This window comes from Aotus nancymaae, unplaced genomic scaffold (assembly GCF_030222135.1).
Source record: "Aotus nancymaae isolate 86718 unplaced genomic scaffold, 86718_ANA_hifiasm-v0.15.2.pri h1tg000014l, whole genome shotgun sequence".
NCBI classification, from domain to species: Eukaryota; Metazoa; Chordata; class Mammalia; order Primates; family Aotidae; genus Aotus; species Aotus nancymaae.
In genome coordinates, this window is record NW_026988425.1 from 123434966 (window position 1) to 123459284 (window position 24319).

The 24319-nt window shown below is 42.6% G+C and overlaps 2 protein-coding genes across 4 annotated transcripts in view; one reads left to right on the top strand and one right to left on the bottom strand.

Annotated features, from left to right (window-relative positions):
* Positions 1–24319, top strand: part of ENTREP2 (endosomal transmembrane epsin interactor 2) — a 399634-nt gene that overhangs the window by 233301 nt on the left and 142014 nt on the right. The gene's annotated exons all lie outside the window — the stretch shown is intronic.
* On the bottom strand, positions 1213–3265 carry LOC135274908 (aspartate aminotransferase, mitochondrial). Its single transcript, XM_064376320.1, has one exon. The coding sequence runs from the start codon at positions 3203–3205 to the stop codon at positions 1913–1915; it is 1293 nt and encodes a 430-aa protein (XP_064232390.1). The 5' UTR covers positions 3206–3265; the 3' UTR covers positions 1213–1912.

The following is a 24319-nucleotide window of genomic DNA, read 5'->3' on the forward strand; positions in this document are numbered from 1 at the left end:
CATTTTCCTAAAAGGATTTTGAGAGCTTTCGTATTTAAAGGGGAAAAGCGGGCAGAAATGGAAGGAGGGAGGGTGTGGTCACATCACTGAATCCACATGTTGCATGTGAAAAGGAGGGGATATAGGAATAGTCAATTATATATTCATCTAGTGCTCAGCAAGTCAGCACTTTATACAAGATAAAGAAAACACAGAGCAGCACCTTGGAGACAGCTGGCCTCTGTCTAGCCTTTTAGCTTCAGCTGTCTGCTGGGCAACAAAAGAAAAGGCAGCTTCTTGCGTGACCCAGCTTCCAGCTTAATTTTTCCCTTTGGCATAGTGAATTAGGATCCCAGGATTTATTTTTCTTTCATATTACTTTACGCAAACAGTTATTTTTTAGATCAATTAAGAATAAGAAAATATATGAGGATTTGAGGAAATGTTGGTCAAGGAATAAAAAATTTCTGTTAGATAAGAGGGATAAGTTCAAGAGATCTATTGTACCATGTGGTGTCTGTAGTTAGTAACAATGTCGTGTATTCTTGAAAATTGCTAATAGAATATATTTTAAGTGTTCTTAACCCAAACAATAAGTATGAGAGGCAGTGCATGTGTTAATTAGCTCAGTTTAACACTCAACAATGTATATGTATTTCAAAATAACATGATGTACATCGTACATATATATGTTTGTCAATTAAAAAACAAAATGTTTATATTCAAATTTTTTAAAAGAATAAGAAAAATAAAAATATTTTACCTTCATTAATTCCTTCTTCAAAGCTCTTTTCTTTCCTCACATAGATCTGAGTTTCTGACCTATTTCATTTTCCTTTCTTCAAGGAACTACTTTTTTTTTTTTTTTTTTTTTTTTTTTTTTTTTTTTTTTTTTTTGGGTCTACAGTAATTTTATTGTAACAGAGAAACCAGGCCGCAATAAGTCTACACGATTAGAGCAGATGGTAGTTCTTTCCAGTGGGTGAAGCCTGAACCCAGCTGTCAGCACACAAAGCCTAGAATGTCCTCTTTCCTGGTACCACCCTGCGCTGCTGGACTCACGACGTGAGAGGAGTGACCTGCACAACCACATTCAACAAAGGGAGGAGGTCCAACTGGGCAGAGACAACATCCCAACTGGAGAAAATTACACAATCATTCAAGAGGATGCCGAGATCAAGGACAGTTACCTACTCTCCACTATTCTTTGCTGAGAAAGGTGAGGGTATGATGTCAGCAGAAAATTATGTTCTTTATTCTTAAATAAATCCCAATAGGATGGGGTCGATGGTCAGTCAAGCAGTAGAATGGGATTAAAATCTGCATTACTTAAAAATCTTTGTGTGTAAGTTAAAGAACAGCAATGACAAGGGAGAAGAGAGCCTTCTTTTTCTTAAATAAGATAGGAAACCGCATTGTTTTCCTTGCTGTAGTGGCAGCAGACTCACTGGTTTATATAAAACATAATTTCTGCAATGCGGTCTGTTGATGAGGTTGCTCCATGATGGGAGGACAGACATGAGGCCGACTGTTCATGACAGAACTAGGTCTTCTCTCAAAGCCTCTAATGTGCACTATTTCTCATGAGGAACCTGACACTTCAGTTAAAGCTTCTGAAATATTGCAATAGCATAATTGACAGGTTTTTTGGTGCGATGACTTTCTTGCACATGTAAACTCTTTGAGAAAAGTTGGAGATAAAAGGACGGGAGAGAGTTTGGTTTTGAGCCACAATGTTCCAGATGCCAGTGCCTCTGCCCCGTGTCACTACATGCTCTTTTCTGAGAAACACTCAATCGCTGTGTGTTATACGCTGTGGTTGAAGGAAATCATCCACTCACCACCATCCACCCTTTCTCATTCTCTGTGTGAAGCTCCCAATAGCAGAGGCTGAAGACAGAAAGGTTGTCTTTGTTTCCTCACACCAGGGACATTACTTGGTGACCTGGTGAATGGCATGGGCAAGGTAGCCCACGTTGCTGGAGGTGACCCCTGCCACAGAGATGCGGCCGTCCTTTGTCATGTAGATGGAGAACTCCTTGGTCAGCCGCTCCACCTGTTCAGGCTTTAGCCCTGTGAAACAAAACATGCCAATTTGGTCGGTGATGTGTTGCCAGTTGTGGGTGGAACCCTCTTTCTTGAGGTTGGAGACCAGCTGAGTCCGCATGCTAATGATGCGGTCCGCCATGCCTTTCACTTCTTGCAACCATTGTTTTCGCAAATCTGGGGTGTTCAGAATGGTAGCAGCAATCCGGGCCCCATTGAGGGGAGGGTTGGAATACATGGGACGGATCAAGATCTTCAACTGTGACTCTACCCTTTTGGCTTCATCCGCATCTTTGCAGATCATAGTGAAGGCTCCTACACGCTCACCGTATAAGCCCATGTTCTTGGCATATGATTGACAGAGACAAACATTAATGCCCTGTTCAATGAAGTGGCGCACAGCCCAGGCATCCTTATCACCGTCACCACTGGCAAAGCCTTGGTAGGCCATGTCAAAGAACGCAAAGAGATTCCTTTTCTTCACCACTGTTGCTATTTCCTTCCACTGTTCTGGACGCGGGTCCACTCCCGTGGGATTGTGGGCACAGGCATGCAGAAGAAGAACACTTTGCTCTGGTATTTTTGAAATGTCCTCCACAGCGCCTGTGAAGTCAAAACCGCAAGTCTTGGGGTCGTAATACCGATAACCTTGTAGCTGCATGCCAGCGTCCCTGAAGATGGGTGTGTGATTTCCCCAGCTTGGTTTGGGCAGAAAGACATCTCGGCTGAACTTAAAAAATCTTTGCAGAAAACTGGCTCCAATCCTTAAAGCCCCAGTTCCAGAAATGGTCTGCACAGTGACAAACCGGCCACTTTTCAAGACTTCGCTGTTCTCACCCAGGGCTAGTTGTGCAGATGCCTTGCAAAATTCCGCCAGTCCCCCGATGGGCAGGTACTCCTTGTCCAAACTTTTTGCGGCAATTTGGGCCTCTGCCTTGCGGACACTAGGCAGCACGTAAGGCTTTCCGTTATCATCCCGGTAGGCACCAACTCCCAGATTCATCTTTTTGCTGTTGGTGTCCCTCTTAAAGGCTTCAGTGACTCCCAGGATGGGATCTGGAGGTCCCATTTCCACATGGGTCCACCAGGAGCTGGCTCTGGCAGAGGCCGCGGCGGCGAGGCCCGGGTGGAAAGCGGCGGCGATGCCGGACAGGACGCGGCGGGAGTGCAGCAGGGCCATGGTGGATGGTAGGAGGGCAGTGAGCCGCCGCAGGACAAAGCAGAGGACGAGCTGACACAGACACTGGGCGCGGGCTCCCGCTGAAGCTCAAGGAACTACTTTTTTAAAAATTTTAATTTTTAGTTCTGGGGTACACATGCGGGATGTGCAGGTTTGTTACATAGGTAAACATGTGCCATGGTGGTTTGCTGCACCTAGGGACTAAGCCCAGCATGCATTAGCTATGCTTTCTAATGCTCTCCTTCCCCCACCCTCACTCTCCCCAGCAACAGGCCCCAGTGTGTGTTGTTCCCCTCCCTGTGTCCATATGTTCTCGTTGCAAAGAACTTCTTTTAACATTTTTTTGCAGGTCACATTGCTGGTGATGCATTTCCTCCATTTTCCTTTCTCTTTTGAAAAAATTTTTTTTATCTCTTTCTCTTTTGTGGGATAATTTTGCTGGATACAGATGTCTAGGTTGGTGGAATTTCTTCTTTCATCACTTTAAATCCTCCACTCTGTTCATGTTTGCTTTTTGATGATAAATCTACTGTAATTCTTATACTTGTTCATCAATGGTAAGGTGTTATTTTTTTCTCTGGTTTCTTTCGAGATCTTCTCTTGGACTTTGACTTTCTGCAGTTTGAGTGAGATGCCTCAGTGTAGAGTTTGGTAGTTATCCTGTTTGGGTTCTCTGAGATTCTTTGATTTATGGTTTGGGGTCTGTTTGGAAAGCTATCAGTTTACTTTATTAAATAAAATAAATTTAATTTATCAAATTTGCAAAGTTTATGTTTACTGCTATTACTTCAGATATGTCATCCATTTCATTCTCTTTTTGTCTTTTAGTATTCCTGTTATACATATATTACACTTGCTGAAATTATGCTACAGTTGTTGAGTGTTTTATGGTGTTGTTTTTTTTTTCTCATTTTTTCTTGCACTTTAGTTTGGGACATTTGTGTTGACCTATCTTTAAGCTCACTGTTTTTTTCCTCAGCTGTGTCTGGTCTACTTATGAGCCCATCAAAGGCAATTTTCATTTCTGTTACAGTGTTTTTGATTTCTAGCATTTCTTTTGATTTTCTTCTCAGATATTCCATCCCTGCTTACACCTCCCATCTGTTCTTGCATGTTTGTCCACTTTTTCCATGGCAGCCCTTAGCATATTGATCACAGTGGTTTTACATGCCCCTTTTAGTCATTCCAAATTCTCTGCTGTATCTCAGTCTGGTTCTGTTGCTTTCTCTGTCTCCTCAGATTTTTTTCCTTGCCTTTTGTCATGCCTTGTAATTTTTTTGCTGAAAACCGAATGCATTGTATCACGTAATAAGAATTAAAGGAAATAGGCCTCAACCTGTAAGGTTTTATATTGATATGGCTGGCATCAGGCTCTTAATATTTGCTGTGGCTATAGGTGCCAGAGGGGTCAAATTCACCTATTTCTCCTGTTTTTGTCCTATTTTTTTGTCTCTGGACTTCCCTAAGCATGCTTTCTTGTGTCTAGCAGCTCCACCGACTGTAATTCATGGTGGTTATACTGCAGCCCTGTTGCTGTGGTGGGAAGGAGTGTGTGTGATGTGCTTTACTCTGATGATGGAATTTCAGTCTTTTAATGGGCTTGTATCTCTGGGCTACCACCTTAACAAGCGTTTCTTAGCTATTTATTCCTGCCTTAGGTGAGACAGGAAGGCTGGAAGGGCATAGGATCAGGAAAATGTCTTCCCCCAAATGGGGCACCGTGTTGGTGAAGTCTTTTTATGCCTGAGAGCAGGCCTTTGTTGCGGAGAAGGTTCTGGTCATTTGTCACCATGACTAGCCTTTCGCTCCCCTGCTACAGCCATCAGGCCTCTTAACCCTGAGAACCTGGTGTTCTCAGAGGCAAAACACATATAAGTGTGTGGTGGGGGTCCCCCTAAAATTGCAGCCCCAGCAGTCTCACTCTCAGGCTGGTCCACCCTCAGCCTCCAGCGATTTGTCAGAATTAACGTTTGGAGGCTCCTACTGGGGGATGGCCCAGCGTCATCTCCAGGTAACCAGAGCTCAGCCGGGGCTTTACATTCTCATCTCTTCAGATTGCCTGGTAGCAGTTTGTTCTGCAACCTCCATTCTCTGAGGGGTCCAAGAAAGGTTGCTGAGCTTCTGTTTGCTCAGCTTTTTGCTTGTCATCAGGATGGGAGTGACAACTCCAAGCATTTTACATGTTGGAACTGAAACTGGATGTCCCTGTTTGGCTTTTTAAAGATAAATTTGCTATTCCAGATGAATTTCTCACCAGTGGCTTGTGTGACAGAAATCTGGGCATCTTGTCTTCCCTAGTCCAGGGGCACAGATGCTCCGCTGTTGGATAGATGGCAGCAGTGAGTTTCAGTAGGGAATCAGACAGCACTTGAGCAACCCAGGACCTCCATCCACTCAGCCTGCATTGACTTGCACAACTGCAGAGGAAACTGGGGTTGTCTGAGCTTCTTGTTCCAAAAGAATGCTCAATGCTGGCTGGGCGCGGTGGTGCATGCCTATAATCCCAGCACTTTGGGAGGCCAAGGCAGGTGAGTCATGAGGTCAGGAGTTTGAGACCAGCCTGACCAACATGATGAAATGCTGTCTCTTTAAAAATACAAAAATTAGCCGGGCATGGCGGCACACACCTGTAATCCCAGCTACTCAGGAGGCTGAGGCAGGAGAATCACTTGAGCTCAGGAGGCAGAGGTTGCAGTGAGCCCAGACTGTTTCACTGCACTCCAGCCTGGGTGACAGGGCAAGACTCAGTCTAAAAAAACAAACAAACAAAAAGGCTCAGTGCTTTAAAGCAGGGGTCTGGCTCGCACTTTCTCTTTCTCTCCACTAGTCTAATGTGAAAACCCAACAGTTTATAGAACATCGAAGCCTTCAGATTTCCATTCATCTGAAATGAAATGACAAGAGGCCTGCCATTAACTGTTTCCTGCACCTTCAGTACCCATGGCGGTTGTAAGGGTCTCCTTGGTGTTTACTCTCAGGGCTTTGCCTCGGTTTGAGTGTCCAGTGCAGACGTCAAAATGAGATGTTCTTACTTTTCATAGCTTTGTTTTGAATAGAGTAGGTATTGTAGGTGGTATACAGTTAATCATTGCTTTTACTTTTACACATGACTGTAAACAAATTGGCTTCTCTTTGGTAACAGTTTTGTAGAGGAAACAGCTATGTGATGGTAGATGTTCTGGAGAAGGGGAACATTCGGTTTGCAGAAACTGGTTTTGTCTAATCTTTGCCAGTTTGGGTTTGTCTTTTGCATTAAGCCAACCAATAAGAAAATGAATAGGCCTACCTTGGAGAACTCATGGTTCTGTTGCAGACCATTACAATAAAACAGGCATCACAGTAAAGCAAGTCACACACCTCCTTTGGTCTCCCAGTGCATATCAAAGTTATGATTACACTATGCTGTAGTCTAGTAGGTGTGCAGTAGCATCGTGTCTTAAAAAAGGGTACATAATTTAAAAATACTTCATTGCTGACAATGAAGTATTTTTAAATTAAGGCATGTACACTTCACATCTTTCTGTCGGTATATTTCATATACCAAATACTCCATTGTCAGTATATGAAATATACTGACAGTAAGACATGAAGTGCGCACATGCTGTGAGGAAAATGGTGCTCATAGACTTGCTCCTTGCAGGCTTGCCACAGACCTTCAATTTGTAAACAACGCAGTATCTGAGCAGTGCAATGCAATGAAGTGAAATAAAACATGGCCTGCATGCAATTACTCCTTCAAGTTTGTTGCTGGGAATTTTCCATCAACATATGAAGAGCTCTCTCTGGAAACAAGAAAAATTTACAGTTCTAATCGGGAGTGCTTTGTTGCCTGGGAGAGCCAAATTTGGTTGGACATTCAGACGCGAGGTCATGAGGTTTCAAAATCATTGATGCTGCCACTGTGCCAAAGCCATGCCCTCATCTCATCTTTTTTTTTTTTTTTTCATTTCTTTTTTTTTAATTACTATACTTTAAGTTCTGGGGCGCATGTGCAGATCATGCAGGATTCTTACATAGGTATACACATGCCATAGTGGTTTGCTGAATCCATCACCCCATCATTTACAATACGTATTTCTCCTAATGCTATCCCTCCCCAATCCCCCCACCCCCTGCTCTCCCTCCCCTAGCTTCCTCATCCCCCAACAGGTCCCAATGTGTGATGTTCCCCTCCCTGTGTCCATGTGTTCTCATTGTTCACACCCACTTATGAGTGAGAACATGCAGTGTTTGGTTTTCTGTTCTTGTGTCAGTTTGCTGAGAATGATGGTTTCAGGAAGCCAAAGTGGGCACTAGTCTGTCCGTCTGACCACAGCCTCCTGCCTCCTTCTGTGGGTCACTGCTGAGAATTCTTCTCTTCATCCCACCTGGTCGCGTGTAGGTTCTGGACCTTGTTGCCGTGACACTTTCTGCCTCTTGGAGGCGGGTTGGCCTCAATAGCCATAAGGTGAATTCTGCATGAGCCTGTAGCAGCTCCTTTTTTTTTAGGGCCATTCCCCATGTTTTCTGGATTAATATAGAAACATTATTGGAGTGATATAATATTGAATTTTTCTATGCTATGTCTAATGCACTCAAGCATTTTAATAAACCAGCAGTTATGATAATTTTAATGGGAGATTCTTGTTCCGTTTTGCATAAGTGATGAACTTGAATTCGATTGAGTCTTTGAATGCGACTCCCGAGAGTATAAAGATCTAGTTCCTTAATGCTTTGAGGTCTGTTCCTGACTATTTTGATTCAAGTATTTGTTCATTTTAAAATTATTCTATTTACCAGGGCGTTTGAAAGGGAACAGTGTTTCGCCTGTGGCTTTCTAATTAACCTAATCTGGTTACTGTGTGTTTTTTATGACACAGTAGGCAGAGTGTGGCAGCAAAGTTTTAGGTCCAGCAGGCTTAGCAACTATGGTGCCACAAATTAAATGTTATTTATAGTAATAGCTACATGTAGGTCCATGGGTGTTACTCAGAATAACGTCATTGTTTCTGGTATTTGAATTGGGCAATAATTGAGGAATACATTTGGGTATAAATTTAGTTCTATTCTAGCATTGCTATTTTGTGAAATTATAAAACCAAAAGGTTTAATTCTTTATTTCCTCTTTAAAGCATCATTTGAAATCTTACTTTGATCTTATGTTTAGTAAAACATTTTTAGTAATTGCCATAGTTAAATTTGTACCAAAAAAAATAATAACTGGTCTTTGTTTAGTTCTGCTATATGAAAGGCTTTGTAATATGTAATGAAACAAATTTATATTTGTTTGCCCCAATGATTTTAAGTGACCTCTTTTTGTCTTATAACTTAGGTTTATGTGTTTTCTTTTTTAAAAGAAGGAATTGAGGTGACCAAAACGTAGGAAATTTTTACAAACTGGCTTTGTGACTAAGTAGCAGAGTTATGCTCTTCACCCATATTTTTTTTTGACATTTAATTGTGAGTATCTCAAATATATACACAAGTAAAGAGAATCACATATTGAACCCTATGCATCCATCACTCAGCTATAGCTGCCAGCCACTCCCAGACATTCTCGCGTCATCAGTACCCCACCACTTCTCCCTTGGAGGAAGAAAGCATGCCTGAGACATCATGGTGTTTCATTTCAAAATACATACGTGTGTGTGTACCTCTAAAAGAGAAGGTGACCCTTATTTTTTATTTCTAAAATAATATGGTCACAATGCCGTGATCACAACTAATAGATATCAGTAATTTGCTTTATCGTCAAATATCTCCTGTTCCCATTTCTCTGTGTCTGTTTCTCTCCTTTTGCGTTGGGTTGTTATGTCTCTTCAGTCTCTCTGTCTCTCTTTATTTTCCCTTGCTGACCCCAAAGAGCAGGAGCTGCCAGAGCTCCCATGTCTCTTGATTGTCCTTCAGGAAATATACCACTGAGATATACAATTAAATGGTGATATGTTACAGTCAGTTTAAGCCACGCTCTGTGGTTAAGCCACCTGACCATTGTACTGGTTCAGTTATTTCATTTTGCTTTTGATTTTAGAGATTCGAATTAATTTTTTATTTAATTTTGTTTCATGGTTATATAAGACATTTACTGTTACAAAGTCAAATCTACACGATAAAGTGTTTCCTTCTGAAAATTCTGGTTGTCATCTCTGTCTTCCCTCTCCTGTTTCCGTTCCTTGCCTCCTCACTCCCCACTCATGTAGTAACTACTCTGTTAGATTTTTGCTTTGTCCTTTTGTTTGTAAATTATAAGCAAGTACTCACGCTGTATACATGCTGCATGCATGTGTGCCTACCCTGCACACTGTTCCAGCCTTTGGTTTTAATTTATTTATGTATTTATTTATTTATTTGTTTGTTTAGTTAAGACAGAGTCTTGCTCTGTCTCCAGGCTGGTAGTGGCGTGATCTCAGCTCACTGCAACCTCTGCCTCCCAGGCTCAAGGGATTCTCCTGCCTCAGCTTCCTGAGTGGCTGGGACTATAGGCATGTGCCACCACGCCCAGCTAATTTTTGTATTTTTAGTGGAGAGAGGGTTTCACCATGTTGACCAGGATGGTGTCAATCTCTTGACCTTGTGATCCGCCCACATCAGCCTTCCAAAGTGCTAGGATTACAGTGTGAGCACCCCGGCCCAGCCTTTGGTTTTATAACTTAGTGCTATCGCCTGGGGTCAGTCTGTAGCAGTATATATAGACATTTCTTATCCCTGTTTACTGCATAGTGCGGTTTACCATTTGTCTTTTTTATTTGCTTCTGGTAGTATTTATATGTATTTTCGTAGTTACATTTATCAGTCTTTCCCTTATTACTCTGGAGTGTGAGTTGTAGGAAATACTTCTCAAGTTCCATGTTAGGAATTCCATGTTTTATTTATTTATTTATTTGTTTATTTATTTATTTTTTTAAATTGCATTTTAGGTTTTGGGGTACATGTGAAAAACATGCAAAGTTGTTGCATAGGTGCATTCATGGCAGTGTGATTTGCTGCCTCCCTCCCCCTCACCCATATCTGGCATTTCTCCCCTTGCTATCCCTCCCCAACTCCCCCCCCCCGCTGTCCCCCCCACTCTCCCGCAACAGACCCCCGTGTATAGTGCTCCCCTCCCTGTGTCCATGTGTTCTCCTTGTTCAACACCCTCCTATGAGTGAGAACATGTGGTGTTTGGTTTTGTGTTCTTGTGTCAGTTTGCTGAGAATGATGGTTTCCAGGTTCATCCATGTCCCTACAAAGGACGCGAACTCCTCATTATGCTGGAGAGGATGTGGAGAAATAGGAACACTTTTACACTGTTGGTGGGAGTGTAAATTAGTTCAACCACTGTGGAAAACAGTGTGGCGATTCCTCAAGGACCTAGAAATAGAAATTCCATTTGACCCAGCAATCCCATTACTGGGCATATATCCAAAGGATTATAAATCATTCTACTATAAGGACACATGCACACGAATGTTCATTGCAGCACAGTTTACAATAGCAAAGACCTGGAACCAACCCAAATGCCCATCGATGATAGACTGGACAGGAAAAATGTGGCACATATACACCATGTTTTATTTTAATACTTAAGTGGGGTCTCTCTGTCTCCATTTAAGTTTCTAATCTATTTGGAATTAGTTCTGATATAACTGGTGAGAAACAGATGTGTATTTTCCTTTTTCCATATGGCCACTTGGTTTTATCAGTACTACTTATTAAAAATTTGTGTTTCCCTTAATTATTTTAAATGACCCCTTTGTCATATACTAAATTACCATAGACAAATGTGTTTGTTTCTGGGTATTTCAATTTTATTTTATTGGTCTGTCAATTCATGGGCCAATACTATACCATTTTAATAGTGGGGCTTTAAATACATTTTAATATCTGGAAGGGCCAGCCTTCCTTATGGATGTTTTTTGGAGTTTCTTTTGGGATTCTTGTTTGGTTGTTCTTCCAAATGAACTGTATAATCAGTTTGTCTGGCTTCTAGGAGACAATGGCAGTTCTTTTTTAAGTCAATATGGCTTAGGATAATTAACTTTTAATTAATTTTAAGTCAATATAGATTAGGAGAATTAACATCTCTTTGATATTCTATCTTCTTATCCGAGAATATATTTCTTTCAGTTTATTCAAAGTACTCTTTACCTTATCAAGCATGTCACCATTTTCTTTATATAGGCTTTAGACATTTTTTGTCAAGTTCACACCTGGTTTTAGTCTTTAGATATGTATTTTGCTATGACAAATGTGGTCTTTTCTTCTATTGCTTCTTTTTTTTTTTTTTTTTTGAGACAAGATGTTGGTCTGTCACCCAGGCTGGAGTTCAGATGTGCAATCTCAGCTCACTGCAACCTTCACCTGCCAGGCTCAAACGATTCTGCTGCCTCAGCCTCCCAGGTAGCTGGGACTACAGGTGTGCGCCACCACACCTGGCTAATTTTTGTGCTTTTGGTAGGGATGCGGTTTCACCATGTTGCCCAGAATGGTCTCAAATTCCTGAGCTCAAATGATCCACCCGCCTCAGCCTTCCAAAGTGCTGGAATTACAGACATGAGCCACTGCACCTGGTCTTCTGTTACATTTTCTAACTGGTTATCTATGTTATTGGATAAACATTATTGATTTTTGTATACAGACATACCACAGAGAGTTGCAGGCTTGGTTCCAGACCAGTGCAATAAAGCAAATATCACAACAAAGCAAGTTACCAATTTTTTAGTTTCCTAGTGCATATAAAACTATGATTACAATATACTGTTGCCTATTAAGTATGCAGCAGCAGTATGTCTAAAAAATTATATATATATCTATACTTTGATTAAAAATACTTTATTGCTAAAATACGCTAACGGTCATCTGAGTCTTCAGCAAGTTGTCATCTGTTTGCTGGTGGAGGGTCTTGCCTAGATGCTGATGCCTGCTGACTGACTGGTGGTGGTTGCTGAAGGTTGGGGTGGCTGTGGCAATTTCTAAAAATAAGGCAGTGTTGAAGTTTGCTGCATTGATTGGCTCTTCCTTTTACAAAAGATTTCTCTGTAGCATGCAATGCTATTTGACAGCATTTCATCCACAGTAGAACTTTTTTCAAAATTTGAGTCAGTTCTCTCTAACCCTTCTACTGCTTTATCAAGCAAGCTTATATCATATTCTAAACCCTTTGTCGTCATTTGAATAATGCCTGCAGCATCATCACCAAGAGTAGATTCCAGCTCAAGAAACAACTCTCTTTGCTCATCTGTAAGAAGCAACTGCTCATCCCTTAACGTTTTCTCATGAGATTGCAACAATTCAGCCACATCTTTAGGCTTCACTTATAATTCTCCTGCTATTCCTACCACATCTGCAGTTACTTCCTCCACTCAAAATTTGAAAACCGCAAGGTCATCTGTGAGGATTGGAATCATCTTCTTCCAAACTCCTGTTAATGTAGCTATTTTGACCTCCTCCTATGAATCACGAATGTTCTTAATGACATCTAGAATGGCTAATCCTTTCCAGAAGGTTGTCACTTTACTTCACCCACATTTATTATAGGATCACTACCTATGGCATCTCTAGTCTTATGAATGCATTTCTTAAATAATAAGACTTGAAAGTGAATTACTCCTTGACCCATGGGCTGCAGAGTAGATGTATTGGCAGGCATAAAAATGACATTAACCTTCTTGTACATCTCCATCAGAGCTCTGAGGTGTATTGTCAATAAACAGTAATATTTTGAAAGGCGAATTTTTTCTAAGCGGGCTTGAAATATTAAGTAAACCATGCTTTAAACAGATAGGTTGCCATCCAGGCTTCGTCGTTCCATTTCTAGTGCACAGGTGGAATAGATTTAGCATAATTCTTAGGGGCCTTGGATTTTCAGAATGGTTGATGAGTATTGGCTTCAACTTTAAGTCACCCGCTGCATTAGCTCCTAGTAAGAGAGTCATTCTGTCTCTTGAAGCTTTGAAGCCAAGCATCATCTTCCCCTCTCTAGCTCTGAAAGTCCTAGATGGTGTCTTCTTCCAATATAAGGCTGTTTTGTCTACATTGAAAATCTGTTGTTTAGTGTATCCACCTTCATCAGTTATCTTAACTGGATCTTCTGGGCGACTTGCTGCCTCAGCTTCTTAAACTTCAGGAACCAACCTCTGTTAGCTTCAGACTTCTTGTCTGCAGCTTCCTCACCTCTCTGAATTGAAGTGAAGAGAGTTAAGACCTTGCTGTGGATCAGATTTTGGCTTAAGGGAATGTTGTGTCTGGTTTGATCTTCTATCAGACCACTCATACTTGCTCCGTAGCAGCAGTAAGGCTGTTTCCTTGATCGCTCATGTGCTCACTGGAGTAGCACTTTTAATTTCCTTCAAGAACTTTTCCTTTGCATTCGCAAGTTGCTAATGTACACAACTCTTGGTTCAAGAGGCCTAGCTTTCAGCCTGTCTTGGCTTTTGACATGCCTTCCTCACTAAGCTTAATCACTTCTAGTTTTTGATTTAAAATGAGAAACATGACCTTTCCTTTCACTTGAACACTTAGAGGTCATTGTAGGGTAATTAATTGGCCTAAATTTCAAGATTGTTGTGTCTCAGGGAACAGAGAGGCAGGGGAATGACCAGTCTACGGAGCAATCGTAACACATGCATTTCTCAATTAAGTTCACTGCCTTATATGGGCACAGTTCACGGAGCCCCAAAACTATTATAATAGTATCATCAAAGGTCACTGATCACAGGCCACCGTAACAGATAAAATAATAATGAAAGCATTTGAAATGTGCTGAGAATTATGAAAATATGACACAGACAAAGTAAGCACGTGATGTTGGGAGAATGTTGCCCATAGACTTACTCAATGTAGGGCTGCCACAAACCTTCAGTTTGTAAAAAAAAACTCAGCATCTGTGAAGCATGACAAAGTGAAACACAATAAAACAAGGTGTGCCCGTATTTAGTGCACAACTAGCTTTCTTACTAGATTTCCTTTCTGTTTTTGGTGCTTGTTTTGTAGGGATTCTTTTGTTTTTCCACATGGGAGTACATAAATATATGCGCTGCAAATAAAGAGAATTTTAACTTCTTTCATGAACATTATTTCTCTGGTTGATTTATCGTTGTCTATGTACGTGGGCTAGTACTTCAAACTCAGTGTTGAAGAGTGAGTGGTTGTCTTGTTCCAGACTATAGCAAGAAAAGTTAGTTTTCTTTTGTTAATTAAGATGCTGGCTTTTGAGGTGAGGTGTATGTTGCGTAAGTATATATTTTCTATCTCGTGAGGCATGACTTCATCCTATCCCTCCGTTTCTGTTTTATTGAGTGTTTCTCATATGAATGAATGCTGACTTTTTCGCATACCTTTGGTACATCTGTAGAGATGATCATATGATTTTCCTCCTTAGCTCTGGTAACAGGATGGATTATATTTGCTAATGTTGGGTCACTTTTGCATTTCTGGAATAACTGTATTTGGATTAACCTTTCTCTTCCTGAATCTACAGCCTCCATTACTTTATCTGGAAGCTGGGCAAAGTCTTGGTCTAGCTCATAACACCAGTGCCTAAAATAATGTTTAATATCTACTTATTGAAAGACTATGGAGTGGGTTTTCTTCCTTTTAAAGATAATACTTTGTTGTTGTTGTTGAGATGGAGTCTCACTTTGTCGCCCAGGCTGGAGTGCAGTGGCATGATCTCGGCTCACTGCAATCTCCACCTCCTGGGTTCTAGCGATTCTCCCGCCTCAGCCTGCTGAGTAGCTGGGATTACAGGCGTGCGCCACCACACCCTGCTGATTTTTGTATTTTTAGTAGAGACAGGGTTTTGCCATGTTGGCCAGGCTGGTCTTGAGCTCCTGATCTCAGGTGATCCACCCACCTCACCCTCCCAAAGTGCCGGAATTATAGGCATGAGCCACCATGCCTAGCCAAGATTATACTTTTAAAAATAAAAAGCAATGCATGTTTTTCATAAATTATTTAAACAATACAGAAAAGAACAGCAGCAAAAACTATGAATTATCCAGAAGTATACCATCCAGAAATGATCAGACTAATATTATATGGTCATAAATTCAGAAATCTATCGAATATATAATGATACAAGACACAAGCTATGAAAGAATAATGTGTATGTTTAAAAAAATGTGTTTGAAATTAGCAGGGACTCGAAATGAAACTGAAGAGACAATACTAAATTTTAGATTATAGGTCTCTCATCACAAAGCACATTTGTTTCTAGAGTTTAAAAAAAAAATCCCAATCTGTTTACAGATCCTCTTCACTGTAATTTATCTCTTTCTTCTTCCACAAAATTACTGTGGAGATCTCATACCTTCCCCCATGCCATTACTTTGAATTTTCACTCATGTCTACTCTGTTCCTTGCTGTTTCTAAATTATTTATTAGATTTGCAGTGGTGGGGTTTTAATTCTCACGTTGTAATTGGCTTCCTTGGTTCTATCTCTAGCCTTCTTTTCATCACAGTCTTGTTTTTCTCACTTCAGGTCCTTCCTTTGTTGAGTTTGTGTGTGTGTGTTAGGTTCCACGAGGTTCTTGTGGGGAGCTTCAGCATCTGGGTCGATGTTTCTTTCCTGTTTTTTCAAGCTCTGTTTCCGCCAACCTTGTGTTTGCTGAATAAGGGGGATGTGCTTGCATGCATCCTGCCAGCACTCTGTCCTGCTCATGCTTTAGATACCCACTGTCCTTGTGCTCCTGGGCTTGGCCCTGACAATTGTCCCCTACCCCGACAGCCTTCATGCTCCGCCAGGGCCAGTTCATATTCCCCTGTCAGAGTCTCCGTTTCAGACATGGATGTTGCCTTTGGCCTTGACTGTCTAGCTCAGGAGAGGGTGGAGACTTCCTCTGAGTCCCTGGGAGATGTCCCCTTGGATGAGCCAGGGGCAGTTCTGCTCCAGAGTGCCACCCGTCCCTCTGTCCCGGCCCTTTCTTTCTTGGTTGAGCTCCTGAGTTGCTACGTAGGAGCTTCTGTTTTAAAGGAATTTTAAAACATTGTCCTAAAACCTGCACCCAGCTCAGACCCTGTCACCCCAGACTTGAAGCTGTGAGTGCCAATTCTCAGGTTCTGTCTCCTAACCTGTGCCCACGGAGGTGAGGGTCAGGGAGAACGTGGCACTTTCAGTGCCTTTTCTCCACTTATTTCTGTCCTGCCTCCCCTACTTCTAGTTCGTGACAGGACATCATGCCCCTTTCTTCCTGTCCTGATTGCCACTGGTGACACTCATAAGCTGTTTGTCCTGCTCATCTCATGAAGAGCCAGGGGAGGGATCTGCAGTCCATGTCACATGGAAGCAGACCTCAGGGCATGTGGGGGTCTCCTCCCAGGCCTCAACTTTCCCTCTGACATTCTCAGTCATGTGCCCTAATGCTCACTGCATTTCCTCCCACCCCCAATTCCTTCCTCAGCAGCACAGGGATGGGAGCTCCCTTACAGGTCACTGGAGGCAGAGAACAATCCACACACATAAAGCAGCTGCAGTGATACTTTGCACATAACAGGGATTATTTTTAGAATGACTGTGAAGATGCTCAGAACACCCAACCCCAACATATGGAGCTCCGGCGTACACATTTCCTGAGGTCCAGCTTGCACATTTCCTGAGGGCTTCATGCATAGGTGTGACAAATGTAATTTTTCAAAATCTCAGAATCGTCCTAGGGGATAAGAATTACTACTGAGCCTCCCCTCTCCTCCCCTCCCTCCCCTCCCTTCCCTCCCTTCCCTCCCTTCCCTCCTTCCTTCCTTCCTTCCTCTCTCTCTGTCTTTCTTTTCTTTTTTTCTGAGACAGAGCCTCACTCTGTCACCCAGGCTGGAGTACAATGGCATGATCTCAGCTCACTGCAACCTCTGCCTCCCAGGTTCAAGGATTCTCCTGCCTCATCCCCGCAAGTAGCTGAGATTACAGCTGTCCACCACTACAACCCGGCTAATTTTTGTTTTTTTTAGTAGAGACAGGGTTTTGCCACGTTGGCCAATCTGGTCTTGAACTTCTGACCTCAGGTGATCCGCCCACCTCGGCCTCCCAAAGTGCCAGGACTACAGACATGAGCCACTGCGTCTGGCCTCCTACAGACAGGAAAGCCAGGGTTCAGGGAGGGTCATCCACACACACTCGACTTGGACCCTGGGAGACCTGGTCTAGGGCCTGTGCTTTGAGCATGTTGCTACCTCTGTGGGAAAGCAGGTGAGGTGATTTTGTCAGAGAAACTAGGTACTGCGACAGTGATAACAATACCACAACATGTGAGTGCGCCTCGGGATCATGGGAACTGAAAATATGTTAAAAGGGGTTACACTGATAGCTATCATTATCACGACACTCACATTAATGGCTTCTCTCTGAGCATATTTTTATGTGTAATAATACATTCAGTTACAGGGGAGACAAAATTTCACCTCGACTCTTCTAGGGTTTTCAGCTGGGCCTGTTAATTAAATTGACACAAGACAGATTAATAGGAATAAAGCACACTCATTTGTATAAGGTTTCTGTGACTCAGGAGCCCTCACGAAGAGATGAAGACCCAGAGAAGTGGCAAAACCCCAATGCTTTTATACCATGATGAGCAAAGAGAGGCAGCTGGGGCAGGTACACCGTGTTGGGAGAATGAAGGAGTGAGAATCGTTTTCTCAAGGGCTCTTGGCTCTTCCTCCCCATCAAAGAATGTTTCTGTTCTCCTGGCAAGGGAAGGCATCTTTCACACAGGGATGCTGATCTCCTATTTTCAGGAAGGAAAGGGGTGATTAGAATGTCCTTCTTGCATCTGCTGTTTTTCAAGGATCTTTAACTGAAAACAGTCAGTACGCCAGATCTCCATATGTTGGGGTTGGGTGTTCTGAACATCTTCACAGTCATTCTAAAAATAATCCCTGTTATGTGCAAAGTATCACCGCAGCTGCTTTATGTGTGTGGATTGTTCTCTGCCTCCAGTGACCTGCAAGGGAGCTCCCATCCCTGTGTTGAGGAAGGAACTGGGGGTGGGAGGAAATGCAGTGAGCATTAGGGCCACGCCGCTGGTGAGGGGAGGCAGCTGAGTCGGGGGCAAGTCCACTCAGCGCCCAGGCCAGAGTCTCGCTGTGACACTGCTGAGTCCTCTGCTTTGCCTGGTCCTGGGAACTGTCATTATCAGTAGTGAAAGTGTCTAAAACAAGTCACCACACTTTCAAAACAAGCATTGAGAGGGTTCGAATTCCTGTTAGGGGTAATTGTTGAGGTCAGAGTATATGGAAGAAGTAATCTGTAGACAGGAATCCTAGGGGGAAGAATTGACTCAGTTTGAAATTTTTCTCTCTCAGAAAAATCATAGAAAAATGTAAAAGCATTATTACTTATTTGTTGACATTGCAACCCAACATACTGTTTCTCTTCTAAAATAATTTTTTAAAAACTCATTAATAGTTTGGGAGGCTGAGACAGGTGGATCACGAGGTCAAGAAATTGAGACCATCCTGGTCAACATGGTGAAACCCTGTCTCTACTAAAATTACAAAAATTACCTGGGCATGGTGGTGCGTGCCTGTAATCCCAGCTACTCAGGAGGCTGAGGCAGGAGAATTGCTTGAACCCAGGAGGCGAGGTTGCGGTGAGCCGAGATCGCGCCACTGCACTCCAGCCTGGGTGACAAGAGCGAAACTCCGTCTCAAAAACAACAACAACAAAAAACCTCATTAATAGGTGTTTTGGTCTTGGGCTGTCATAACAAAATAACGTAGACTGGGTGGATTAAACACAAAAATTTAGCTTTTCTCAGTTCAAGAGGCTGGAAAGTCCAAGTTCAAGGTGCCATCATGGCTTGATTCTGGTTCTGGTGAGGACTTGCTTCCTGGCTTGCAGATGGCTGCCTTCTCACTGTGTCTTTTTTTCTTTTCTTTTCTTTTCTTTTTTTTTTTTTTTTTTTTTTGGAGTCTAGCCCAGGCTGGAGGACAGTGGCACAATCTTGGCTCAGTGCAACCTCCACCTCTAGGGCTCAAGTGATTCTCCTGCCTCAGCCTCCCAAGTAGCTGGGACTACAGGCGCGTGCCACCATGCCCGGCTAATTTTTGTATTTTTAGTAGAGACAGGGTTTTACCATGTTGGCCCAGCTGGTCTTGAACTCCAGACTCATGATCCTCCTGCCTCAGCCTCCCAAAGTGTTGGGATTACAGGCGTGAGCCACTGTGCCCCACCCTCACTGTGTCTTTACATGGCTTTTTCTCCATGTGTGTATGTAGAGAGAGGAGTCTCTGTCTCTTCCTTCTTTTCTAAGGCCACCAATTTTTGTGGGTCGGGACCTTACCCCTGTGACCTTATTTAGCCTGAAATAACCTACCAAAGACCCTGTCTCCAAATATAGCTACGTTGGTGCTTAGGGCTTCAACATATGAATGGAGAGGGCACAATTCAGTCCATAGCAATAGGAACATTGTTTTTCTTTAAATCCAATTTCTCCCTTTTAAATTTTTTGCTATGTTTGTATTTCATCCAACATCTCTTGTAGTTGGAATGTAAACTCCAGTGGAAGGGATCTGTATCCAATGCCTTATCTACTTTAAACTACTAGCAAGTTCTTAATCTTTCAGTGTGAAGTGATGATTATGATAGAAAGCAATGTTAATGATCGACATGTTCGGGTTATTTAAATGTTTATTTTTACTTCAGGTGTTATTTATGTTAGCTGAAGCATAGCATATCAACTTGTAAAATGTGGCATTTCAGATTTTCCTATCTGATCCGGTCATTGTCATGTTGTTTTTTTTTTGTATAAAAGGAAGGATAGAGCACTCCGTATGATTTTAGTAGAGATACATTCGAAATTAATGTTCTAATTTAGTTACAGAAAGCTAAAGAGAAATACCGCTGTAAACAGTTGAGTTCTTGGCAAATGAACTTAAAAATAAAAAATAATATTTGCCTGCCAGTGCAGTGGCTCACTCCTATAATCCAAGCATTTTGGGAAGCCAAGGCAGATGGATTGCGTGAACTCAGGAGTTTGAGACCAGCCTGGGCAACATGGCGAAACCCTGTCTCTACTAAAAAAAATACAAAAACTTAGGCATGGTGGTATGCGCCTGTAGTCCCAGCTACTCAGGAGGCTGAGACAGGAGAACTGCTTGAACCCAGTAGATGGAGGTTACAGTGAGCCGAGATTGCGCCGCTACACTCCAGCCTGGGTGACGGAACAAGATTCTGTCTCAAAAAAAAAAAAAAAATTGCCAATTTTTTTTTCTGTAGGTCTTAGATTCACTACTGTAGCTTTCTCTTGAGAAAAAACATGAAACAAGTATAAAAACTGTCATAGCGTTATCAGAAATAAAAGTAGATGTTTTTAGAAATGTGCTGAATTATAAAAGTTAATGAAAACGAAGATATTGTCATGTGGTATCGTAAACTTGTTACAGCGTTTTCCATGAGAAAAGCTTAGCTTTTTCTTCTCAGTGTGACTCTCTTGGTGTCCTCAGGGCTTCTGGAATTTTAGGACGACCATTGCCTTTCATATCCAGGTGCACTGCCTTGCACCCTAATGCCCCCCATTTAGGAGGTGCAGCATGCTCAACCCCTCTCCCTCATCCCCAAGGGTCCTTGTGCCCGATTCAGGCTATTTTCCTCGTCATCCTGACTCCAGGTTCCTGCCTGTGCTGAATGCTGAGGTATCCCTGCCCACAGTTAGCCTGTACCCACGCCACTTGCTCCAGAAGGCAATGCTTCCCATCCCAGAGGATCACCAGCAACAACCCACTGGGGTATCATAGCTGCTTGGGGCCCTGGGGCCCACATATGGCCCAATCCAACAGTCCGTGATTAGACTCCTCTCATCTGACCCCACAGCAACATTTGAAACACGCTCCACGTGACTTCCCATTCAGCAGAGCTGCTTAGTCCTCCCCTACCTCACTTGCTGGCTTTTCTTCCTAAAGGGGAGGTACTTCAGCTCCAAGCCCTGAGTCTTCCTCTCTATCCAGCTTCCCTCTCTAAATGTGATTTCAGCCAGACCCATGGCTTTAAAAACTATCTTTAGTCCAGCTTCTTTTTTGGCCTCCAGACTCACATATCCAACCGCCCAGTCAACATCTCCATATGGATGTCTGGTAGGCATTTCCATTTTAACACATCCAAAGCAGAATTCTTGACTCCACTCACAAGTCTGTTCCTCTCCCCTCTGTTCTGTCCCAGTAATGGATACTGCCATTTACTGTTTCTCTGGCCAAAAATTTAAGTTATCCTTGACTCTTCCCCCCTCCCCTTCTTCTCCCTCTCAGCAAGGTGCGTCAACAAGGCCGGTTAGCTCTGCCTTCATGGTATATCCAGGGTCTAGCTACTTCTTTTCTCCAGCTTGACTTCCCTGGTCTGAACCACTGTAATCTCTTGCTGGACCAAGGCAGCTGAAATATTCCCCCTGGTGCAACTCCTGCCTTTGAATCCTGTGTACCACACAGAAGCCATTATGAACTTTTAGAAACCTGTAAGTCACCTCATGTCACTCCCCGGTTTAAAATTCTCATGTGTCTTCTAGCCTCACTCAGAATAGTAATCGGAACTCATCGTGCCTTACAAGCTCCAGTATGAATTGTCCTCTGCCCATCTTCTGGAACCAGCAACTCTGGCAGATGATTTAAATGAAAAGTTTATCTTTGCATTTGATGAGCCTTTTATGTATTCATTCCAGCAATACTTACTGAGTGCTTTTCAACTATTAGCATGTTCTGAGCATGTGAGATAGATCAGGGAACAAATCAGACGAAGACCTCAACCCTCATGGAGCTCACGTCCTAATGAAGGTGTATGGTAATAAGCTACAAAAGGTAGTGTCTGTTAGGAAGTAGAATGTGGTACAGTTGGCTGAGGGAGCGATGGAGGCAGAAACTGTCATTGTAAATAGGAGGGGGACAGCAGAGCTGATTGAGCAGGTGACTCTTCAGCCAAGTGAGGGAGTGAGGAGGGAAAGACGTTTGCCTTGCAATGTCTAAGGCAGAGGGAATGGTCAGTACAGAGGCATTGAGTGGGGTGGGCAGTTCTGAGAGCAACCAGGTGGCCCTGTGCCTGGAGGGAAGTGAGCAGTGGGGAGGGAAGAGACATGGTCATAGAGGAAGGGAGCAGGAAGGAAACCGCAGGGCCTTCTAAGTCAATCTAAGGCCTCCGCCTATTACTCTGTGTCCTGTAGGGAGCCATTGAGAGGTGTTAAGCAGAGAGCGTCGCTGGCTGACTTTATTTTTTAAAGGCCCACTCAGGTTGCTGAGTTGAGAGCAGGCTGCATGGGAGGTCTTGGAGGAGGGAGCAGGTAAGAAGGCTGTAACAGTGTCATGGTTGTTTAATGGCCATGTCATTCTACGGTTTTAAGTGATTTTCTTAGTGTTATTTTCTATTTTTCTTGCACTGTGATCCAAGAGTATGGTTGTTATGATTTCAGGTTTTTTTGCATTTGCTGAGAATTGTTTTATGGCCGATTGTGTGGTCAGTTTTAGAGTATGTGCCATGTGCAGATGAGAAGTTCTGTTGATTTTGGGTGGAGAGTTCTGTAGATATCTTTTAGGTCCACTTGGTCATGTGTCAAGTTCAGGTTCCAAATATTTTGTTAGTTCTCTGCCTTGATGATTGGTTCAGTGTTGTCAGTGGAGTATTGATAAAGAAAATGTGGTACAGCTGGGCATGGTGGCTTACGGCTGTAATCCCAGTACTTTGGGAGACCAAGGCACGTGGATCACCTGCGGTCAGGAGTTCAAGACCAGCCTAGCCAACATGGTGAAATCCTTTCTCTACTAAAAATACAAAAAATTAGCTGGGCATGGTGGTGAGCATCTGTAGTCCCAGCTACTCAGGAGGCTGAGGCAGGAGAGTTGCCTGAACCTGGGAGGTGGAGGTTGTGGTGAGCCGAGATCACACCATTGCACTCTAGCCTGGGCAACAAGAGAAAAACTCTGTCTCAAATAATAATAATAATAATAATAATAATAATCTGAAAAAAAAAAAAAAGGTGTCATGGTTGGTTTTATGTGTCAGCATGGCCATGGGCTGTCTGTCTGAAATCAGTCAGTTTGGTTGGAATCATCCGAGAAAAACATTAAGCATTTCTGTGCAGTTGACTACATCAACTAAGAAAACAAATAGTAACTTGTTCAGAATGCATAATGCAAATGTAAAAGACTGAAATAGCTGTGAACAAATATGAACTAGTGATGACATTAAAATGGACTCTTTCTGTTGCCTTTTCGGTAGCTACGCCTGGGGCTGAGGAGGATACAGCAGGTGCCAGCAGCCCCGTATTTCAAGTGGCGGGCCGGGCTACCCAGCCCCTGCGAAGGAGTGTCGCGTGGACTCCAAAGTGTCTTAGAAGCTTAGGGTGGAGTGGGTGCAAGGTGGCTCTGAGTAGAAGCAGGCCCTTTTTTGTCTGCTCAGACTAGCCTTCTCCTCCCCAGGGTAATGCAGAGTTGGTTAGGTCTGGGGTCGCTGGGATCAGTCTCAGCTCCTGAACCCGATTGGGATCCTCAGCAGACGACTGTGCAGCATTAGAAACAATTCCGAATGTGATGCCAGTCTTCTGTTATTGTGGCATTTGGAGATAAATGTTGTATAATTGATTTGGAGAATAAACAATATGTAAACAAATAAACATAAAAAAAGGGAACATTTCAAGACAGAATGTTCCAAAATTGACAAGCCTTGCAAATTGCTAAAGGGTTCCAAAACTGTTCTTCTTTCTTGTGGGAAACATCCCATTTGTACCAACCCTTTTTTTTACATTTCTGTGAAATGTGTTTAAATGGTTGGCAGAAAAAAAATGGGATCTAATTATTTTTGGCAAGCAGGATAAGGTTATAAATATGCCCATTTTGAAGCTATTGTGAGAGCTCTTTTCTCCATTAACTTCCCATTCATTTGAAAATCTAATATAAAGTACTCTTGCTGTTAATGGACTTAAACTTTATCAACTTTCAGTAGAACTGATTTTTATTTTCCTTCAACCGGCAAAGGATATTGCTGCAGTGTGAGTGAGCTGCATCTTCCTTTAAAACATGGGACTCTACAACTCCCTCCCTAACTTACCGGCATCATTCTACTTTTTAAAAGTCAGTGAATGGGGATTTTTCTGTATCAAATACCAAGATGATAAGTTGAGTGAACAGCTTGGACTTATGATACATTTAACAGGTATTTCTAAAAAATCTTGGTATACATTTTTTAAATG

Coding starts and splice junctions, on each gene's coding strand:
- LOC135274908 (XM_064376320.1), bottom strand. CDS start 3,205: ATGGCCCTGCTGCACTCCCGCCGCGTCCTGTCCGGCATCGCCGCCGCT.